Source organism: Rhea pennata, chromosome 10 (assembly GCF_028389875.1).
Source record: "Rhea pennata isolate bPtePen1 chromosome 10, bPtePen1.pri, whole genome shotgun sequence".
Taxonomy (NCBI): Eukaryota; Metazoa; Chordata; class Aves; order Rheiformes; family Rheidae; genus Rhea; species Rhea pennata.
In genome coordinates, this window is record NC_084672.1 from 7,331,276 (window position 1) to 7,351,250 (window position 19,975).

The 19,975-nt window shown below is 42.1% G+C and overlaps 1 protein-coding gene across 2 annotated transcripts in view; it reads right to left on the reverse strand.

Annotated features, from left to right (window-relative positions):
- Positions 1-5,203: 5,203 nt before the first annotated feature.
- SLCO3A1 (solute carrier organic anion transporter family member 3A1) overlaps positions 5,204-19,975 on the reverse strand; it is a 153,141-nt gene continuing 138,369 nt past the window's right edge. The window contains exons 9-10 of one of the 2 annotated variants that reach the window (XM_062583304.1): positions 19,796-19,860; positions 5,204-14,487 (exon numbers count right to left, since the gene is read on the reverse strand). In XM_062583304.1, coding sequence (XP_062439288.1) covers positions 14,108-14,487; positions 19,796-19,860 — 445 coding nt within the window. In that variant the 3' untranslated portion in view covers positions 5,204-14,107. The remainder of the gene's footprint in view (positions 14,488-19,795; positions 19,861-19,975) is intronic. The other variant, XM_062583305.1, reaches the window with a different exon arrangement.

Below are 19,975 nucleotides of genomic sequence, written 5' to 3' on the forward strand. Positions count from 1 at the left end.
AACTCCAGTCAACAGCAGAGCGACTGGAGTCCACGGCAGATGAGGACACTTAGCACTTTACAGGAGATGCATAGCTTCTCAAGGAGTTAGCGGCGTAAGGCATGCAGAAAGAAACAGGAGGCGCAAGGCTCCCTGGCTGAGCTGCTGCGTGCCAGTGCTGGGGCTGTGGTTTCCCTGGACTCTGCCAGGCGAGCATCGCCCAGGTCTAGCACAGACCAGGGCTTCCACGATGGGCTATGAAACCTGTCCTTGCCTTGCAGTGATGGTGCTGTTGCTACTCAGCTCAGGTAATGCTAGCTCAGGCACAGGGCTGCAACTGCAACATCACCTTATTGCATCAATTGTACAGTGCCGTCAGTTCAGCATTTCTTTTCAGTTGCAAAGAGAAAGCTGGAGATATAACAGGTTTAATTCCAGCAACCACTTCTCAGAGTGAAAAGTGGAGCAAGTCTCCACTCCAGCCCAATTATTTTCCTGGACTCCCTACTGAGCTAGTCAGTGGATCTGCCAAGCTTCTGCTCTGCCGTCACTTGCCTGCTGGAAACAGCCTGAGAATCCCTGCTCATTTTGCACTGGCCATCCTGCAGATGTCAGGGGCACATTCGCTCCTCACTGCCATCTTGATTCCTTTCCAGAATAAGATAAATGTCATCATCCCCTTTTCTCTCTCACCCCTCAGTAGAAATTTTCCTAACTTACTGTATAACAAGCCCATTTTTATTCTTGTCATCTCCTAAATGTGAAAATGGAACCTCTGCTGAGCATCGTTGTCCCAGGCTCAGGGCTTTTAATGAAAGCCTGAAAATCCTTCTATTTAAGGCCAGGAAGGTGACTAATGGACTAAACAGCCTGTGAGGTGGAGGAACGGCTCTGCTGAAAAACACTGCGCAGGCAGCGAGGTCTGTGTGCCTGAGCTAATGTTTATGACGGGCAGCAAGCCCAGTGAACCTGAGACAGGAAACAAAACTCCCCTGATCTGTCTGGTCCTCCTCAAGCTTTTCCCTACCTGGAAGGCCTGTGTACAAAACAGATTTCCATAGCTGCCCTTTATCTTCATGGATCTTCACCTCTGAAATAGAGATTCTCCCATTAAGGCTTCAGTCTTATGCAGAATATAGGCTATACCTATGTAGTCTTTTGCAGGCAGAGCTGCGCTCATCTCAGCTGTGCAGAAGGGCAGTGAGACATGACCAAGCTCTGCCTTTGCATGCAGAACTCGCAGTCAGAGAGGGAGCCCGGCTCCAGGTCCTGCTGCCAGCGCAGTGCAGGCTGCTCCCTTCAACCCTTGCTGGTAGCACTGAGGCTGGGGAGGGAACACAAATTTGCAAAAGAGCAGACACAAAACCAATCTTGAAAAGAATGTTGGCCTCAGACTAACGGGTAAATGCTCACTTTGCTTTGATTTTTAAATAAAGTAGTTCTTCTCTCAGAGCCTGGATCAATGGAAGCAGGGAATTGAGTGATGACTAACACTTTGCTTGCTAAGGAATAGGATTTATCCTCATGCTCTCTCACAAGAGCATGTCCTGCTGCTGGGTGACTGTGTGCTCGTGCATTTCCCTCGCAGCAGCAGTATCTGCTCCCATTTCCCAGGTAACCATCAGGCTCACAATGTACCAAAGAGTTACTGGTGGGGTTTGAAGCTGTGTGAAGCGACCTGCAGAAAATCCCAGGAGGTCTATATGCAGTTCGTTTCAAAATAGAACAAAATATTGAATTAATGTTTCAATTCTGTCAACATTTTGAAAACAGGAAGAAATTGCTTCAAGGCAATCAAAACATTTCATTTTGATAAAAAGATCTGAATACTTTATCTTACGCTGATAGAATTCAAGCTGCTGTTTCAGAAATAAAACTCAAAATGATCCAGTTTCAACAGGACAGTTTCAGCTCATCAAAAGATTTTGTTTGATAGAAATGCCATTGAAATTAAGATGTTCCCATGAAAAGTCATAATTTTAAGGAAATGACATTTTTTCTCATGGAGGAAATTTTGGCCAGCTGTATTTAGCAGGTTGCATTTGCACTTTGCCTGCACATTTCAAAGATACGGAGAAGGACAGGTGCCTCATCATGAAAAAGAGTAAGCGTAGCATGTTACAGAAAAGATACCTGCTAGAGATTAAGATTCCTCCTTCTGCTGCTATTCTTGATGAAAATTGATTTGTGAAACCTGGGCAGGTCTTGGTGTGCAATATCCCTGCCAAGCAGCCTGAAAAGATTGCTCATTTTTTGCCTGTTTCCCTCATTTATCAGCATCCGTCTGGTTATCTTTTGTGTAGGTCTCAGGCACTTCTGTTGTCAAAGTTTGCAGTGCGCTCGTCTCAGTTACACCTCATTCTGTGTCAGGGCCGTTAAGTATTGCTGCAACACAGCGCTCAGAAAACAGCATCACTCGGCAATGCGCTGAATGCTTTCCTTCTACCCTGTGTAAAAGCAGCCTTACAACAAGTCTGTTCGCTTCTCTCTTTTTCTGCTGTCCTTCTGATTTACAGGAGCAATAAGGCCTGTAATGCAGTGATAACATAATGCTAATGCGGTAACTTTTCAAAGGTCACTAGGTGTTTGCAAAATGAATGCACGTCCAAGTCTTCTGCCTCAACATCCAATGCACAGGAACATGAGTTGTCATGTGGCTACCAGGAATACTCCTGCTATTTAAGAATAAGATTTGAAAGAGAAATCTTTATGTTCCTGTCCTGCTGAAAATACCTGTCTGATCTCATTACTCATACTAGGCATCTGAGCCAGGATCTGGCCCCAGAGGGCTGGAAGATAGATAGTAGTAGGTATGGATGGAAAAAGCTGTGAGTTGTCAGACAGCTGCCTCTAACATAGCAACCACTTCTTCCTGGCAAGATGACCAGCAAGGAGGCAGCATGGACCCAGTGGTGCCCAGAAACCCTGCTGCAGCGAAGCCAATGAGGACATGAGTGGCTGCTACAAGCAGTTCTTTGATGATGGGCGGTGATGATGAGCATCCAGTCTTGCAAGGCACAAATGTATGCTCCTTGTTGGCCCATAGTAGTCACAGAAGGGAAGGGAAAACAGAAAAAGGTAAATAGTTAGCTTTACCTTGTTAACCATGAAGAACATGGGATTTTTTTTTTCTTCGCTGACTGGCTGAATGGGACTCTTCAGACTAGGTTTCCTGTACAAAAGCTCATAATTCCAGCTCGTGATGTATTTTTTTCTTCCAGTATTCCCTACTCCTGACCTCCAGGTTGCTCTTTGCATGATTCCTACTCCAATAAGCATATATCCTAGGGCATGCTTAGGTAGCATCAGAATACATGACCAAAACAAATCCTTTTAAACCCTAGAGTGATTATTTCTAGCAACTACTTCACGGTATTCATCCGGTTCAGCTGCACCATAAAGATCACCTAAAATTGAGAGAGCCTAGCAAATTCAGTGCAGACTTAAGGACTTCTGCTAAGCATATTGCCGGATATGCAACCACTTTCTCAGTGTGGAGATCCTCAGAATTCATTGCCAGTCACTGCCTTTGGCTATGCCCAGATTTAGAGGGCCACAGGCAAGCTGCCCCTGGAAAGACAGCAGAAGCGAGTCTCAGCTGGGGCTAGCACCATATCAGCAACTTACCCAAGTCTATGAAGAGCAAGGAGGAGATGCATCAGAGAGGGCTGAGGAGGCAGACAAACTTTCTTATACTGTTAATGTGACCCATCTGTGAAAGGGTCTCCAGATGAGCCCTTTCTAATTAAAGTGAAACTCACGGCACGACCACACACATAGCACTGCAGCTAATTAAGGAGAGCTGAGCACTAACACATTAACCTTCCAGTCTCAAACCATTAACTTTACCAGGTGTAATATCTTCTGGGTGACATAAAGGTTAATAATCTGCATCCAAACCACAATATACCTCAGTAAATACCCAATTAACTGGGTTCTGTCAGAGGTGGCAGCAACTTGCAAAGTCTAGGATGGCTGAAGTGGGGCTCCACAGGGATGGGTGCATGAGAGGACCTGTAAGGAACAGCCAGTGGAGCACAGAGAGATGACACTGCCAGAGGGAGTCTGTGCAGGTCCCAACACCAGCAGTGGCTAGGCTGAGGAGAAGCAATACAATCTAAAAAAATGCACAAACCCCATGATTTCTTCCTGTGGACATTTAACAACCCCCCCCCCCAACCTTCCTCGCTCCCTCCCTCCTCCTGCAATGGCCTCCAAAGCTTCTGTTGTATGAAACTTAGTTCAAAGCAACAACGACTGGATTCAAGCTGTATGCAGTAAAATACAAGGTTTTCCTTGCAGAAAACAGGAAAAAAAAAAAAAAAAAAAAAAAAAAAGGAGAGGATAGAAAAAATAGAACAAACAAGGAATAACTGAATATTCAACTTTACTTGATGTGAATGTAAAGGCCTCATTTACTTCCATTTTGTAGAAGCTCAGGAAGAAAAGGATTTTCTTTTCCGAAGTCACAGGCTTGAAACATGCAAAAATAATGAGTCAAAGAAACATCTACTCTGACCACTACAGCAGGCAAAATAAATAGAAATGGATACCATCACATTCTTATGAATGTGCCACTATGCTGGCCTGCACCCAAGGCATTGGGCACTAACTCACCCTCTGCCTTTGATGGAGATGGAGAGAGAAGCCTTCTCCAGCAGCTAGGAAAAACAGCTGCAGGAGCTCAGGGTGCTTTGCAGGCTTCAACCACTTCACTGAGCTGTTGTTTCAGCTAAAAGCATTTTTTTTCTCCGCAGCTGAACTGACATAAAGAGCATCACACAAATTAGTCAGCAGTAAGACATCCTGCCTTTTTCATAACCGCTCAACTCACCTGGTCTTTGAGCTTCTCCTGTTCTCACTGTCTTCTAGGTGTTCAAGTTCCTGCATCCTGCAATCATGTAGGATGCCCTAGTTTTCTCTTTCCTTTTCTATAACCGTTCATTAAACTTCAGCTGCGTCTTTTCTTTCCCAAACCACTGTCTTGCCCTCTGTGTCACACCGTTCTCTTCACCAGGGTCTTCCCCCTAAAGATACTTCATACGCATGAGAAAATGTTAAACCCCACTGCCTTTCCTAGCAAACTTTCCACTTTGACACCAAATCTTTAACCCAAGCTTTCAACTCTGATTTACTGAAATCTTTTGGGAGAGACAACTATGTCCCAGCTAGCCAAGAAGGGAAGAAAGATAAAACCAAAGAGATCATCCAATGAGACAGGAAAGAATGAAAATAGTGGTTTTAATATCATTTACAGGAAACTTACAGTATGTATTTCACATCACATATTTCTAAACTGCTCATCTGGAAAATATAAGCTGCAAAAATACAGAATGCAGTACTCAAAATATATCGACCATGTGGTTTCTCTTCTTTCTTTTTTTTTCTTTTAAAATCAAATATACAGAGAAATATTTCCTTTTCCCAACCAGGTTTTGGTTTATTTTGGAAGTGCTGCTAAAATTCTGCAAAATCACCACCAGTCAAACCAGTACACTTCAAAGACCTTTTTGAGGAACACGTTTTCTTGGGCACTGTGGGAAAGGATTAACATACATCCTGAGGCAGGGGCAGAAGCACCTGGGTTCACCCAGGTCCCACATATGCTGCTGTGGGCCATTTGTGGAGATGTCCTATGCGGGAAGAACCTTCTGAACATACAAACACCCACAGACGTTCTGCCCTGATGATTATGAAGAACAACATATCTGATACTCAGGGCAGACATCTCTGGTCTGCTATGTTGGCAGGTAGATACTCCTCCAAGTTTGCGGACCCTCTGAAGAACTCTGTGGATGAGTTTTGAGCCACAGTTGTGACAAACTGAGTGGGATGGTCTTGTTTTTCCAAAAAGGTGGTCAATGTGGAAGTACCCTTCATATACAGATGGGAGATTATATCTGCACAGCAGTCTCAAACACCTCCCAGAGAAGCACTGAGCATCTGAAAACTGGAGAAAACCCCCATCATCAAGCCAGAAGCCCAGTTATGAGATGCATCAGGATTTGGAAAGCATGTTGCAGATGTGTCTCGTTGCTATGTGCTCGTATGTTGTTCTCTCTTATGGACAAAGAAGGGAGTGAGTTAAGGAACAAAGTAAGTTCTTAATATTTCTATTAGCTGAAAAAAGCCCCTCAGTGATTATCAGAGCCACAGGGGTTTGAGCTGGTTGAGCTGGGCTCATCCAGATCCCACCTGGATGAGCCTTCTTTCCAAATCCGCTGTGATTTTTAAGCTCTCAGTTTGCTCAGCTGTAGCTGCTACTGAGGCATCTCAAGGGTGGAGAATAACATGGTTACATGGGCTAAGCATATGCTCCTGAACAACATCTGCATCAGAAAAATGATCAAAGAGAAATCAGCCAAACTAAAATGCTGCTTTCCTTTCACTGTGAATGAAGCATGGCCAAGGACAGTTTGGGCAGTGCTGTCTCTTCTGCTCACAAACCACTTCAAATAAAGAGCTGCGCTCCTCCTGTGTATGCAGGCACCCCCACTCCCTGTAGGCTGGCTGATGGTGCTTGTGTCTCATTTATAAAGGGTAAACGGAGTTTTAAAATAACCTTATTGCATTTTTTTCTCATCTAATGCTACTTATGCAGTTCTAGCTCACATAAACCCAAATGTCCCCATGACTGGAATGTAATTTAAGTACATACAGGAGGAAAAAAAAAATTTCTGCAGACTGCATTCAACTTGTATCAAAAACCTAATGAACACCACATTTATTGTACTTTATTTACATGGTAGTCACGTATAATATAATACAATACAGCGATCCATTTTCAGTGGTAGGCACTATGGGTTTTAATAGGTCACAGCTTTTCCCCTGCTCCCCATCCCCACCCCTCCTCCCTAGGGACTTTGCACCAAAGAGAAGCAAGAGGTTACTTTTGCTTGAAACGCTACTCGGTCCCAGTGCTGTCATACTTTTTTTGTGAACCTCGCTCTGAGATAGCTCCTTCCCAGAAGTGGATGATGGGAATTGCTTTCATGTGCCAACATGGAGACTCCCAAACTTTGGTGGTCACAGACCACTGGCAACCCTTACCACTTCTCATTTACTGCTATGCATGTTCTCATCACCACACTTTCATCTGAAAACAGTACGAAGGCAATATGGGTCTGTAAACAAGCCGTAGACCTGCTAGCACAGCTTACAGGCTACCTGGGATCAACAGAGCCGTTTTAGACCCACTGCACCAAAGACTTTAGGAAGATGTCTGTGATTCTTCAACAGGGATCATAATCATCCAAACTTGCAGAAAGCATCATGGGCAAAGAACAGGAGTCACTTTTTCCTTCAGGTCGTTGTGAGGCACCGCACATGTAAGACTGAGATGCAGTTTATGTTGAAAGGTAAATGCACTGGCCATACTGCAGGGGGAAAGGGCTAAGACATATGTAGCAGGGAAAGATGCCTTCTGCTCTCCTAAAAGCTAGTTGGAAAGAAATAAGTATGTTAGGTCATATACAACCCTTTGATTCCAGAGAGATTTTGCATCAGATCTGAGCTGTGCAAACATTGCAAATAAAATATCCACCACCTGCTTCACCTTCATACCAATTTGTTTTTGTCTGAGTTCATACTCTTCTTGTGTTTGCTCTCAGTAATTACTAAAATGAATGTATTAACTAGTGGGAAAACTGGAAGAAGCAGAGAATTTCAAGCATCTATCAGAGAATATTCCTGGAAAGTGAACTGAAAGCCAGCACTTTGGCTGTCCTAAAGCAGTGTATGTCCAGAGGCACGCTGCCCATTGGCACTGAGCAAGATCCCTCTTATTCAATTTTGAATCACATACATTTGCACTAAATATTTGTACTGATGAGAAAATCCAGCCTTTGACTAGGGAGCAGAAATTTCCCGATGATTTCTATGTCCAGTCAGAACAAACTAACTTGTCTGAATTATAACAAAGCCATTCCACCCCCCCCCCCAAGACCGACTGATTATATGCAGAAATAACCTTACAAATACTTTGGAGGCATTTTCTAGTTTTCCTCAGCAATTCATGAGGAAGTAAAAGGGAAAATTCATTTATGAAGTTGCTATAAATTATTTGCTGAGTAGGACTTGACAAGTTTCTTATTGCTTTTTATTTTTTTCACTTGCAGACACCAACCTCACGTAGAACAAGCCCAACATCAGAAATTGTCAGGGTATTGCTAATTTTTTCCTTTATACTTTCGTTACTTACCAGGCTGTGAATCTCTGCTCTGTCACACTTAACCTAAAGGAAATGGGGATACACTTCCAAACAGTCAATACAGTATCCCAAAGACCACATCCCTAGAATCACTCCATTCATCAGAGCCTAAAGCAAGATTTTGACAAGCAAAACAGTACAAACACTGTATACATCCAAAAGTCCTTTTCTTGCAACCATCCAAATGGAAATCATGGTGCCCTCATGGGAGTAAACGATGCTCATAACTGAGGCTGAGGCAAAACTGAACCCCAAAGGAAAGCAGTCTATGTTCTTACTCTGTCAAAAGAAAACACCAGTATTGCTTCTGACTACACAGAGCTTCCTCCTGCTCCACTGAATTCAAGGAACAGATCATGGCCAAAGATTATTAACTAGTGTTGCCAACTACAAAGAACTACCTAATGTCTAAGAACTGCTGAAAGACCATTTTTCAGCAAGGCAATTGTATTAACAGATTGGCTAGAAATATCAATGAAATGATAGAAAATGTCATTTACAGCGTAGAAGTAACAGATTTAGTCTATAAAAGCAGAAAAAATGTATGATATTTTGAATGTATCTGATACTGAGACCTGCTGATATCTCAAGCAAATTTAAAGCGCAGTCAATAACTCTGAACACCTTACATTACCTTGGTAGACCTGAACTGTGCTTTACCACAGAGAAGAAGGAAGACCTGTGGCTGGAGAAAGCAAGCTCGTGGTCGTTTTAGAAGCAAAGCCTATGAACTGTGGGTCTCAGAAAGAGGCAAAGCAGATAGGTCTGTACAGCTGAGCACTGAATTGCTCCAAGGATGCTGGAAAGCTCAGCCACAGAGCCCTTCCAATTTCTTTCTTTCTTGGATCACTCCAAAACATGAGATAACTGAAGACAGGCCTGGCTCATGCCAACGGCTCCCATCATTTGATCGCCCATCTTAAAAAACTGCTGCCCACATTCTCACCAATTGGGTCTTGGTCTTCCTGTGGGGTGGGAGGAGGTGGTGGTGGTGGGGGGAGGAACATCATGTTGCAAGGAAAGCAGAATATTCAGAGTCTCCTGGAACTGCCACCAACAGAATGGAAAGTCACAGCAACAGCATAGGGTGTTGGAAGAAGTGAACTCAGATTAAGGTGAAAAAAACAAAAACTACTGACGCAAGTAAAACAGTTCAGCATTATTGCTTATATTGGGGGTGCTCTACCCCACACACAGAAACCCTGTGAACTTTACAAGAGTTAATCAGCTCTAGAGGGAGACAGCAAGAACATGCCTGTTTCTGCCTGCAAAGATAGCACATGAGAAATTAGGGGAGTATAGATGAGGATGCCTGTGTCTAAAGGTAGAGTGGAAGCGTGTCTGGAAACCTCTGTGAATAAAAGAGCAAAGCTGTTATCACATCAGTCCAGTAAAATGTTTGCATATGTCTTTAATAGCAACAATTCCTCATATCACCTGACAAGAATAAAACAAACACACCAAGACTGTCATGATCACAAGAAAATACTGAGTCCAGCATACCCAGCTGTGAGAAACTCCCTCACACAGCAGGAAAAGCCACAGCTGACTCTGGGGCTAAAGCTTCACAGTGCTGGTAACTTTGGAGTTGACTCTGGGTTTGCTGTGGAGTGAAACTGCTGGTTACTAGACAGCATCACCTTTCGGGACCTCATTCCTTGGGAAAAACATGCAGCAACTGACGGACAAAGTTGAAACCGAAAGGCATTGCTTCCAGCATCACTTTTAGGAACAGAAACCAGCTGAGGATGCTACATTGAACTCTGACGGGAGATTGGAGGTACTAAAAATCTCTCTTTCCCCTTCACCCTCCCCCCCCTCTTTTTTTAAGAAAAAAGAAGTCAATGCATCTCAGCCATTTGGAAACATTTCAAACACTTTTCGAATGTCTACAGCTCATCAGTTCAATTTTGAAGTGTTCTGAAGCATTGCTAACTCAGCTAATTGAAGCTAATTTCTTTCTGCATCTTTCTCTTTTCACCTTCCCAGCAAGGTGAGACCCAACTCAGATTAGTAATGGCAGCACTGAGTAGCTCAGCGTCTTTTCCAGGCATCTGGCAATGTGAAGCCCTTCTAATTGAATTCCTAAGGAATAAAGAGTTTGTCTAGATAATTCAAGTGATGGACTTTTCAGTCCTAGTATACATCCAAGATGCTTTGGGCAAAGACAGAAGGATGTATGATTTCAACACATAGAAAAAATAGCTTCTAGAAATGCATTTTCTTGTTTAATGAGTATGTAAAACAACACCAAACCACAAAACAATGGGACTGATTCTAGTGTCATTTGCACCAATTTTACGTTGGGGTTCCCTTCTGATTCCATTGGGGCCACCCCTAGGTTATATCTGTGCAAGGGAAAGGAAAACTCAATCTGAAGTCATGCAAGGCAACTGGACTATCCCTTAGAGTCTGCTAAAGCTCAAGCAGTTTTAATCCCAACATCTCATTCCTTAGCAGACAGCCATGCAGGGAACACAGTGCTTGGAGACATCAAAATAACATTTCTGACAAGACCTCAACAAAACCCTGAATCTCAGCGTCCCTGAACATGGAGGAAAATTTCCAGTGTTGCATCTCAACTACATGGACAATGTCACTACTTCTCTTTACAGGAATGGGCATTTTTCTAACTCCATTCTTACTATTAAGTCTCCTGCATGGTTAAGGCAGTTGCGGGATGGAAGTGAAGTGCTTACAGGCTAAGGCCCATTGCATTTTGGGAAGCAGCAGGATGTCCAAGATGCTTCACTCATTCTGTAACAAAATTTGGGTTGCAGGCAAAACTGGCTTGTGGTTTTGAACTGAGGAAAACAAAGAGCCTGCTGGGATGGACAAAGGTTTTTGTCTGCATGTTTTGTTTGAAATAAAATTTTGCTCAGATGTGTACCAAAGCACTGACAGTAAAGCTCTACACCTGAGGCAGGTTTCTGATACATCCTTAAAAAAAAAAAAAAAAAAAAAAGAGAGAGAGAGAGAGAGAGAGAGAAAGAGAGAGAGAGAGAGAGAGGAGTAAGAAAAGGGCAGAGCTTTTCAAAGGTCACGTTACTGGAAGAAATAAAAAAGCAATCATGCAAATACTTTAAGAAACAGCATAAAAACAACAAAAGTAACTCTATGCAACTGAATCTTCCATACATACCAATAGAAAAGATTAAATAAAAAAAGGAAAAAATAAAAATGAAAGCATGAAGTGCTTTGGAATCTGGTTTCTATGACTCCGGTTGAAGGGATCTGACTGTGCTGACAAACCACAGTTCTTGAACACCTGGAGTTTTCATGGCATCAAGTCAGCATGTTACTCTCATTCGCCTTGGACATTCAGAGGTGAAAAAATGAAATTGTGAAAGGGGTTATAGAAATTCAAGCAATCAGGCTTTGAGAGGGTTCTGTTCTGTGACATTTGTGTTCTGTCTGAATGTGTGTGTGTGTATAGTATAAAATTATGAACTAACATTGAAAAGACAGTAGCCTAAGTAATAAATTTTCAAAATGAAGAAAACTGTACAGAATGATTTCCAATGCTTATACTTGACAGTTACACATATTTTATGAGACAGTTATGCACCCTGTGCCTTTCTAAATTCATTATTTTATGGATGTAGTATCCCTACATACTAAACCATTCTAATAGCCTAAGAAGAATCATTTACCATCCAGCATAACAATGGCACTGCATAGCTTTACAATTTTTTTTAAACGCCTTCATTAATCAAATGATTCTTAACGTGGCTCCAAACCAAGACTCAAATATCTACATTTACAATATTTGTCGAATATTTGGCACAGCGGAGTTTATTTGATATACTTTTTGCCCTTACTGTTGCTGAACATTTAATGCTGTTCATAAATTACAAACACACATATAAAGTCAGTTAGCTGGAAGCAGTTTGATATCCTCTCTCTGCCCACATATTTAAATGCCTAGATAAAAGTAAATTTTGCTAAAAAGGCATTGCACATGAGTAGCAAGTTATCAACTCTCTGTAATTGTGCCGATTGCGGAGCGTCCACTGCCAGCAATGGACAAGGACTCTGGGGAGATCAGCTACTCCACCAGCTGCATGGAAGCTACATCCAGCACTTGGTTTGACATGCCAGGTTATGTCTCCAACCGTCTGCATGTTCACAACAGTTTCAAAATACAAACAAAAAAGGAACTTTCTGATTAATGATGCTAACCCTTAAAACCCTTCTGACATTTACTCCACTGGAAGTGTATCTACTTTCCACTTCTGACTGGGGAAAACTCATCAAATGCAATGACTTTGTATTGTTTACCAAGAGGAATTTTTTAGAAAAGAAAAACACACATGCAATATAATAAGCCTGAGCCAATGCTTCTTAAAATCAGATGAAACTTTCCCCTTGATTTTGACCGCACAGGTTAAGACTACAATTGCAAAGGCAAAGCCAAATGTGCTCCTGTGTGGCTGCATCTTGAGAATTTGAATGAAAATTTCAGAGGTGCTCAATGCTGGCCAATCTTTGCTCCTATAACCCAGTCTTCCATGGAAATGCAAATATATAGGGCAAAATACAGTCTCTAGGTGGAAAGATTATTCAACTTTCTTCACAAGGCTTCCACTGAAGTTAGTGGAATTTCTCAGGTGAAAAAATATCAGTTGCAGGTTGCAGGTTTAAGGTCAGTATCCCTTCATCTTGTATACACACACGCACGCACGCACACACACTTTAAAGAAAACATCCACCACATAATTTCTAGATTGCAAATGATATATATATATATATATCTTTAAAAACTGAAGAGAACATAAACAGTCTCTCCATATATATATATATTTACTGAGTCACATATAATATGAAAAAACTATATTATGTAAATCATCATATTATCTATAATTCTCCAACTGGCAATTATTTTTGTATAGACACAGTGCATTCACTCTCTCTTTTAAAAACATAGTATGTGTCCTCATTGGCTCGGTAGCATATTAGAATGAAGGCGTATGGATAAAAAAAGCAGAGGATTAAACGAACCCCTTGAGTCACATTATGTTTGGGTGAATTAAACAGGACTTTTCCCCAAACTAGCATAAATAAATCCCCCTCCCCAGAAAAGTGTCAGCGATTTAAGGGTTAACATAAACTTGAAAATAATTAATTAAAAAAAATCTTATTAGAGGACTACACAGACAAATATTTGGAATTCATCCCCCTTTAAAATTGACAGCACGTTTGGCAAGTGTGAGCAAATGTCTTGAACTTTACTGGGTCTGAAAGATCTGAGCACAGCTGTTCACAGACAACTAGGAAGCTGCGATCTGCAAATATGCCTTGGCTGGAAGGATTTGGTAACTCAGACCGCATCGCTCGCTACCTGGAGGGTTTCCAGCAGCTTTAAAGGTATTTAACGCGGACTCCTGGCTGGTGACAGTGTGACTGATTGAACGACTCTAGCGCCCTCCCCTCTTTGCCATCATTGAGGGAGCGCGTTGGGTTTGAGCAGCGCCCAGACCAGCTAACCCGTCCGCCCACGTTGCTGCACCTATCCCCAGGACACGCAGCACTGCTAACACCTATTTCAGCGTTGCCTTTGTCATCTTCTTTCTTTACGCCTCTTGCCCAAGCCTGTCCATTCGCTGAGCTCTCCGACGAACCTCTCTCTCTGCTGCTACTGATGCTCTCCAGCTGTTTCCATCTCAGAAGCTTCTACTATCATCAAATGGGCTGGAACCCAGCCACAGCTGTGTTGTGTTTTCTCTATCACCCCCCAAGATTTCAAAAGTGATCCCATTAAAAGAGGAGGTTGTTCTGAATCCTGGCTGGATCTGATTTTGAGAAAAAGACAAAGTTTCCTGTGTTGCCATTGTTTTGCAATTATATTCCTTCATTCTCACTCTGTTTTCTTTAAAAAGGACCCTTACATTATTAACGCAGTTCATCCATCCATAGTCACTATAAAACAGACTCCATATTTTCACACCACTCATGATCTTCAAGGTTATAGATAAATTTTGTCCTGTGCGATTGATTTTGGGGCACTGAGTCCCGCCCCAGATTGTCTAGGGTGAGAGTAGAGGCAAAAAACTCACTAGTGCTGAGACCACCTTCGTGGTTCTTGATGTATCTTTTATAGTTTTTCCTCAAGCACTGCCAGGTGGTTGTATACAAGATGAATGCAAAAGACTTCAGGGCTATAGCAATACTAACATACAGGTATCTATAGACCACATTGTCATACAGCGCACAGGCTCCTTGTTCGCCACAAAACGTGCTCCAAAACAGACACGTGGAATCAATTCCAGCCCCAAAGATCAGCGGAGGTGGGATAAAACCTGTCAAGATAAAAGAGACAAATCGTGCTTTTATGATCTTTATGATAAAGAGAGGACGTGATTGTAGTGAATGGAAAGAGAGAATATTTTATCAAGGTTAATGGTCCCAGACGGAGCCTGTGATTCTCTCTAACTTTTCAAGCTCTAAATCAACCTAAATAAAATTTGTGCATATAAGTTTTTTTAGCTTCAACATTTATCGAACTGATTCCTCCCTAAATCACAAATGCAGGGAGGATTTTACCCAAGTTTAAGTGGATTTTATTAAGCTTCTGGTTTGTCTTCTGAGACTGGGTGGAGGGGTAAATTAAAATGAGGGAGGAGAGCCTTGCAGCTTCTTATCTGGTTAGATGCTGGAAGCTCTGCTCTCTGGGGTGTTCACTTGTAGGATGCCACAGGACTCCAGAGTATGAAATCTGCTGTGGCATTGAAATCTAGTTTTTGACTCTTCCTTGACACAGAAAAATGCTTTCTCAGGATTTAAGAAAAAGAAACAATACCCTCCAACATATACCGAAGATTAAGGCTGAAAGGAAGCAAAACTTTTATTGTGCCATTAAATGAAATATCGCAACAGGATTCTCCTACAATCATTGCAGTTAACTGCCGATGAGCATTTCTCAATCATAGTTTGCAAGAGAGCTACAATCTTAAAGCAATCATTCTGATCTCATTAACCAATAAAGGCAATGTTTTTCTTCTCTGCTTTTTTTCATCCCATAGGAATATGCAGAGGCCCCCAATTTCATATCTTGATTATCTGCAAATCAAGATGCTTCACCCTGGAAAGAGCCATGCCCACTTGCAAATGAGCATGGGTCGGCCATGCATGTTCCAGCTTTGGACTCGCCTGCCAGCACACGTGCACTGAGCATGCAGCACCCAGATGTCGATATTCTACATAATGCAAACCATTTCCCTTCCTTTTGCTATATTTATGGGGGAGGCTGGAAGCAAATAAATACCAGGAAAAAAAGAAAGATCAATAAAATCACTGCTGTAGGTTAAGAGAAGCAGCGAAGGAGAGCACCTCTTCTAATGGAACTGAACAGCAGGTGGGCACAACGTACTGTCCCGAGCTGGGACTTGGCAGCATCACTCCATTACTAGGGACAGTGAGACTGTGACTCTAAAAATACATATGTAGACAAACAGACACAAAGGCTGCAGTATCTAGGCAGAAGAGTGTTGAATTTAGGATCAAGTTTCATCATTAACCTGGATTTTCAGGCTTAAATAAGATACCTTCCTTTAACTTGTCATGAATGTCACCGTTTGGCTCATGACAATATATCCTAGGCCTACAAATAAATTGGTTGTCTTCACTGTTGCCTGTGGGAACTGAGATGTCTTTATTTTATTTTGCTGATGACTAGAACTCTTCAGATTTTTTTGATCTTCCTTATAGGCTAATAAACGCATGAATTAGGAAAGTCTATATAGGCTCCTGGTATTCATTTTGACCACTTAATAGCATGAAAGTGGTAAATAAAAATAAGCAATACAAAAAAAAATGTTCTTTCTTTTAGAAACACTTGTTCTAGTCATTACATTTAAAACTTGATTATGTTCTGAAAAAAATCACAGTGCACAGCTCCTTGTTTCAGTGATTTCTGGACCGAGCTGGGTCTGTTAACAAGCTTTAAAAAAATTCTTAACCTGCAGACAACTGCAAAGTCATCCTGGGATTTAAAAATTCAGTGGGGCTCTTGCCAGCAGCAAGCAAACAGATTGTGCTGCTGATACAAGAGTCAGCAAGGGATCCAGTTTATGTGACCAGTACTGTACTGGCTCTGGACGCCCCTTATGGGGGTAACAGCTAGATGTGGAAGTGACTGAGGAACCACGAGCTACCTACCTTCTGCACTATGGGAAAGCTGCATTTGGATCATACTTTTGAGGTTTGGGCTCATGCTTAATAACACGTTGAGAGGACTTGATAAAAGGCTTCAGAGATACATAAGCTGAACTACAGAGACAGCCATCATCCACATCTCCTGCTGGCTTCAGCTGGTTTTCTAGGTTCTCAAGATAATTTGGTCTCCACATTTTGGATTGATGCTGACCAATGCATCAGGTTTAGGTCAACCTGGCTATGCAGACTGCATCATTTTTCAAGTCTCTGGCACACTTGAAGAGCTCACCTCCATGCTGACGGAAGTAATGAAAAGCAATACAGCTTGAACTGATGCATCAGGCACAAAAGCAGCAGAGCCTGTGCTAACCTGAGCATTGCCATGAAAAATCCAGGTTATATTTTCCCACAGAAACTTGAAGTTGTTTCTCATAAGACTTGAGGAAAGACCTGTTTCATTGACCTTCAAAGCCACACCTATGTGGATGCAGGCACAGATGTGGAGACATTAAAGAAAAATGCATGAAAAACTTCTCTTTAGCAGTAAGTGTTAAATCTCATTTTCATCAGGGGAATGGACAAGAGATTCATAGGAGTGACTCAGTACCTAGAGCCTCTGAAACACGGGAGTTGTGAGGCTGCTGGCACTGGAGACTGGAAAATCCTTCTGAGGGAGATACCACATCTTCATCATTTGGAAGAACAGAAGCAAAGGAAGGTGGGCTTGTAGGAAAAAACAGAGGACCTCCACTGGTAAAGCAAAGGGTATTCCAGGATTCACTGTAAACACTATTTGGAAAAGCAAGCATCCAGTTTCTTACAACACGTATAAAACCCTTTGCCATTCTAGACATGAACTGTCATTGCTGACAATCCCTGGTACAGTCAGATTGGAGCTATCACGGATGTTTGTCTTGTGCTACTTGCAAAAGTCATTCCTCAGATGGGCTTGAACTTTACATTTCTGATCCAGTTCAGAACTTGCCCAGATTCTGGAAACAGTCAGACAGAAATTTCTGGCTTCACATCTTTTTAGCCATAGCTTTCTATGTAGATGTGAGATGTTATAGGAAAAGAACGTCCGAATCAACATCTCCTGCACAGTAGTTGCTGCTTTCAAAACCCTTAGGCTCTGACAGTGTTGCTTTACATTCTTCTCTGAGAAACTACAGTAATACTTTTATATGGAGACACTATTACGTTGCTTTCTTGTAGCAAAATTCCTATGGAATGAGATAATATATCCAGGAAGATACCAGGAGAATTCAGTTTGTTTCATGTTACAGTGAATATTAAAGAGATTCAATCACGCTTTATCTCATATTGCGAAATGTTACAAAAATTTCTGCTATATACATATATTTCATTGCAGAAACTGCACCGTGTACAAAAAAGCTGCCTCTTTCTTACTGATTACACCTCCGGGTCTCATAGCTCCTATTTTTAATACTCTCCTTTGGTTCAAGAAGCAGCTATTATCACTCTCTTCTTAACTCAAAGCTTAAAGGTGATCTCAAAAGCTTTCAAAATAAATCAGTAAAGCTAATCTCAAACTTCAGATTGTTAATAGCAAATTTTGGATACCTGCACTTGTGCTAAATAATGCCTTTCTCCTCATTTTCTATGAGTTTTAGCTATGTTGCTGATGTGCTCCAGGATGTATTCTCTTATTTCATGGGAGTTCTCTAGTAACAGAGCAACGTATCTAAATCCTTACTATGGCTTCTTTATTGGCAGAAAAGAAAGGGTCTATTCAACCTAAGCATACCTACCTGAGCCTAGTTTTAGTGGAATTCAAGACGCAGCTATCTCAGAAGGTTTCTCTCTTTTAAAATGAAAAGAGGAAAGAGAGAAGAACTTCACCCTTCAGTAATTTTTCACATGGAAGCAAGACCACACAGCCATTCTCCCTGCACACTTGCCTTTTGACACTCGCATTCAGCCAGCTGAAGACAGGCCAAAACCCAAGTGTGGCATGGACAGCAAAAGAAAAAGCTGTCTTTGTAAGGATTGAACTAGAGCTGACTAAAGTCAACCCAGAAACTTCCCTTAGAGTTATCCAGGCTTTGGATAAGATCGCTTACTTACACTGAGCTTTTGGTATGAACGCAGCTACTTCATTAAAAGCAAAAATAATCTGATCGGCTTTAATGTAACCTCGACTGGAACCCTGTGGGCATGCCATCCACGTTGTCAGCTAACGGAGGAACAAGGTGGTGCAACACAAATAAGATCGCTTATTCAAGGCAACATGTGACACTGTGAGACTTTTGGTTTCCTTCCCTTCTTTCCTTCTAAACCAGAAAACATTAGTTCCAGAAAAGACCATACAGACAGTTGTTTAGCAAAGAAGGAACAGTCAGCCAAGTCCTAGAGCAGCACTTGCAAAAGCAGGATTTCAGTCTTCCTGATTGATAAAATCTTCCTCATGCAGCAACTTCGTGCATGGGCCACAAGAGAAATCCCACTCCCTGATGTGCTCAGTGGGATTGGTACTGGACTAGATGCCTTGCTCACAGTGCTGTGCTTTGCTCCATTCTGGGCAACGGTACCTTCCTCTCCAGCTCAACCCTTTGAGATCAGTGGGGGTGCACAGAGAACATGCTACCTGTGCCCTGCCACCGCAGGGGACAAAATGTGGCTCAAGAGCAAAATAGGTGTCCACACCTCACCACGCAGACACTACGGGCACAAAAGGGATCCACACCATGGTGGATCAGAGCAAATTTTGTGCTGAATCATTGAGGAAAAGGAACTGAAATATAGGAGCTTTGAAGTAGGAGCCATTCCTTCAAAAGAGTGGGGAAGGGACAAAGAAAAAGAAATAAGAAGTAGATGAACAATCGCCAGGGATCCAGTGTTCCTTTTCATTCAGATACAAGAAACATATACTCATCCAGATGAATGGCCCTATGTATTTAATGGGATATTAACTCACAGGAGAGTGCAAGGACACAGTCTGCTTCATTTCATGGTTTTCCTTTCTGAGAGATCAGAAGGAAGTGATGAACACAGTGTTTTAACATAGGTCCTATCCCTCAAATGAGAGTGAAAATATGTATTGCTCTACTTTAGCAATAAACAATAAAGGAGTAATTTTGCAAACTGCTGACACGTTAATAACAACTATAGGAGAGTAACTGGTTGTGTGGCACAAATGGTCACTTCTCGAGCAGCAGCTCTTTTTTTTTTTTTTCCATTAGCACAATTCAAATGCCAGGAAAAGCACATGCCTGCCTTTTTCTCTGGAAGCCTTGACATGATACTCTTCAGAGAGAGGTCTCAGATGCTGTTGCATCAGACCCCACTCATAACAGCTAGAGCATCTGACAGAAGGTAGAGTAGGTTTGCACAAAGTAGAAATCCATGTCACAGGTAGACACACACTAAAAATACAGTTCTCTGTGGCGGAGGAAAGGGTGGGAGGGAAGGACAAGAGATTTTTGCACCTACCTAGCAAACGGAGAAGCAGGAAAAGCACCCCCAAAGCATAAGACTTGAGTTCGGGGCTCACGGTTCTGTAGGGGGAGAGAGGTAAAGAGTGAAATCGACTCTCAGTGCTCTGCTTTGATTAACACCCCCTTGGTGATTCTTCGCTGTCAGCTGGGATGCCACCACCACCTCTTCAAAAAG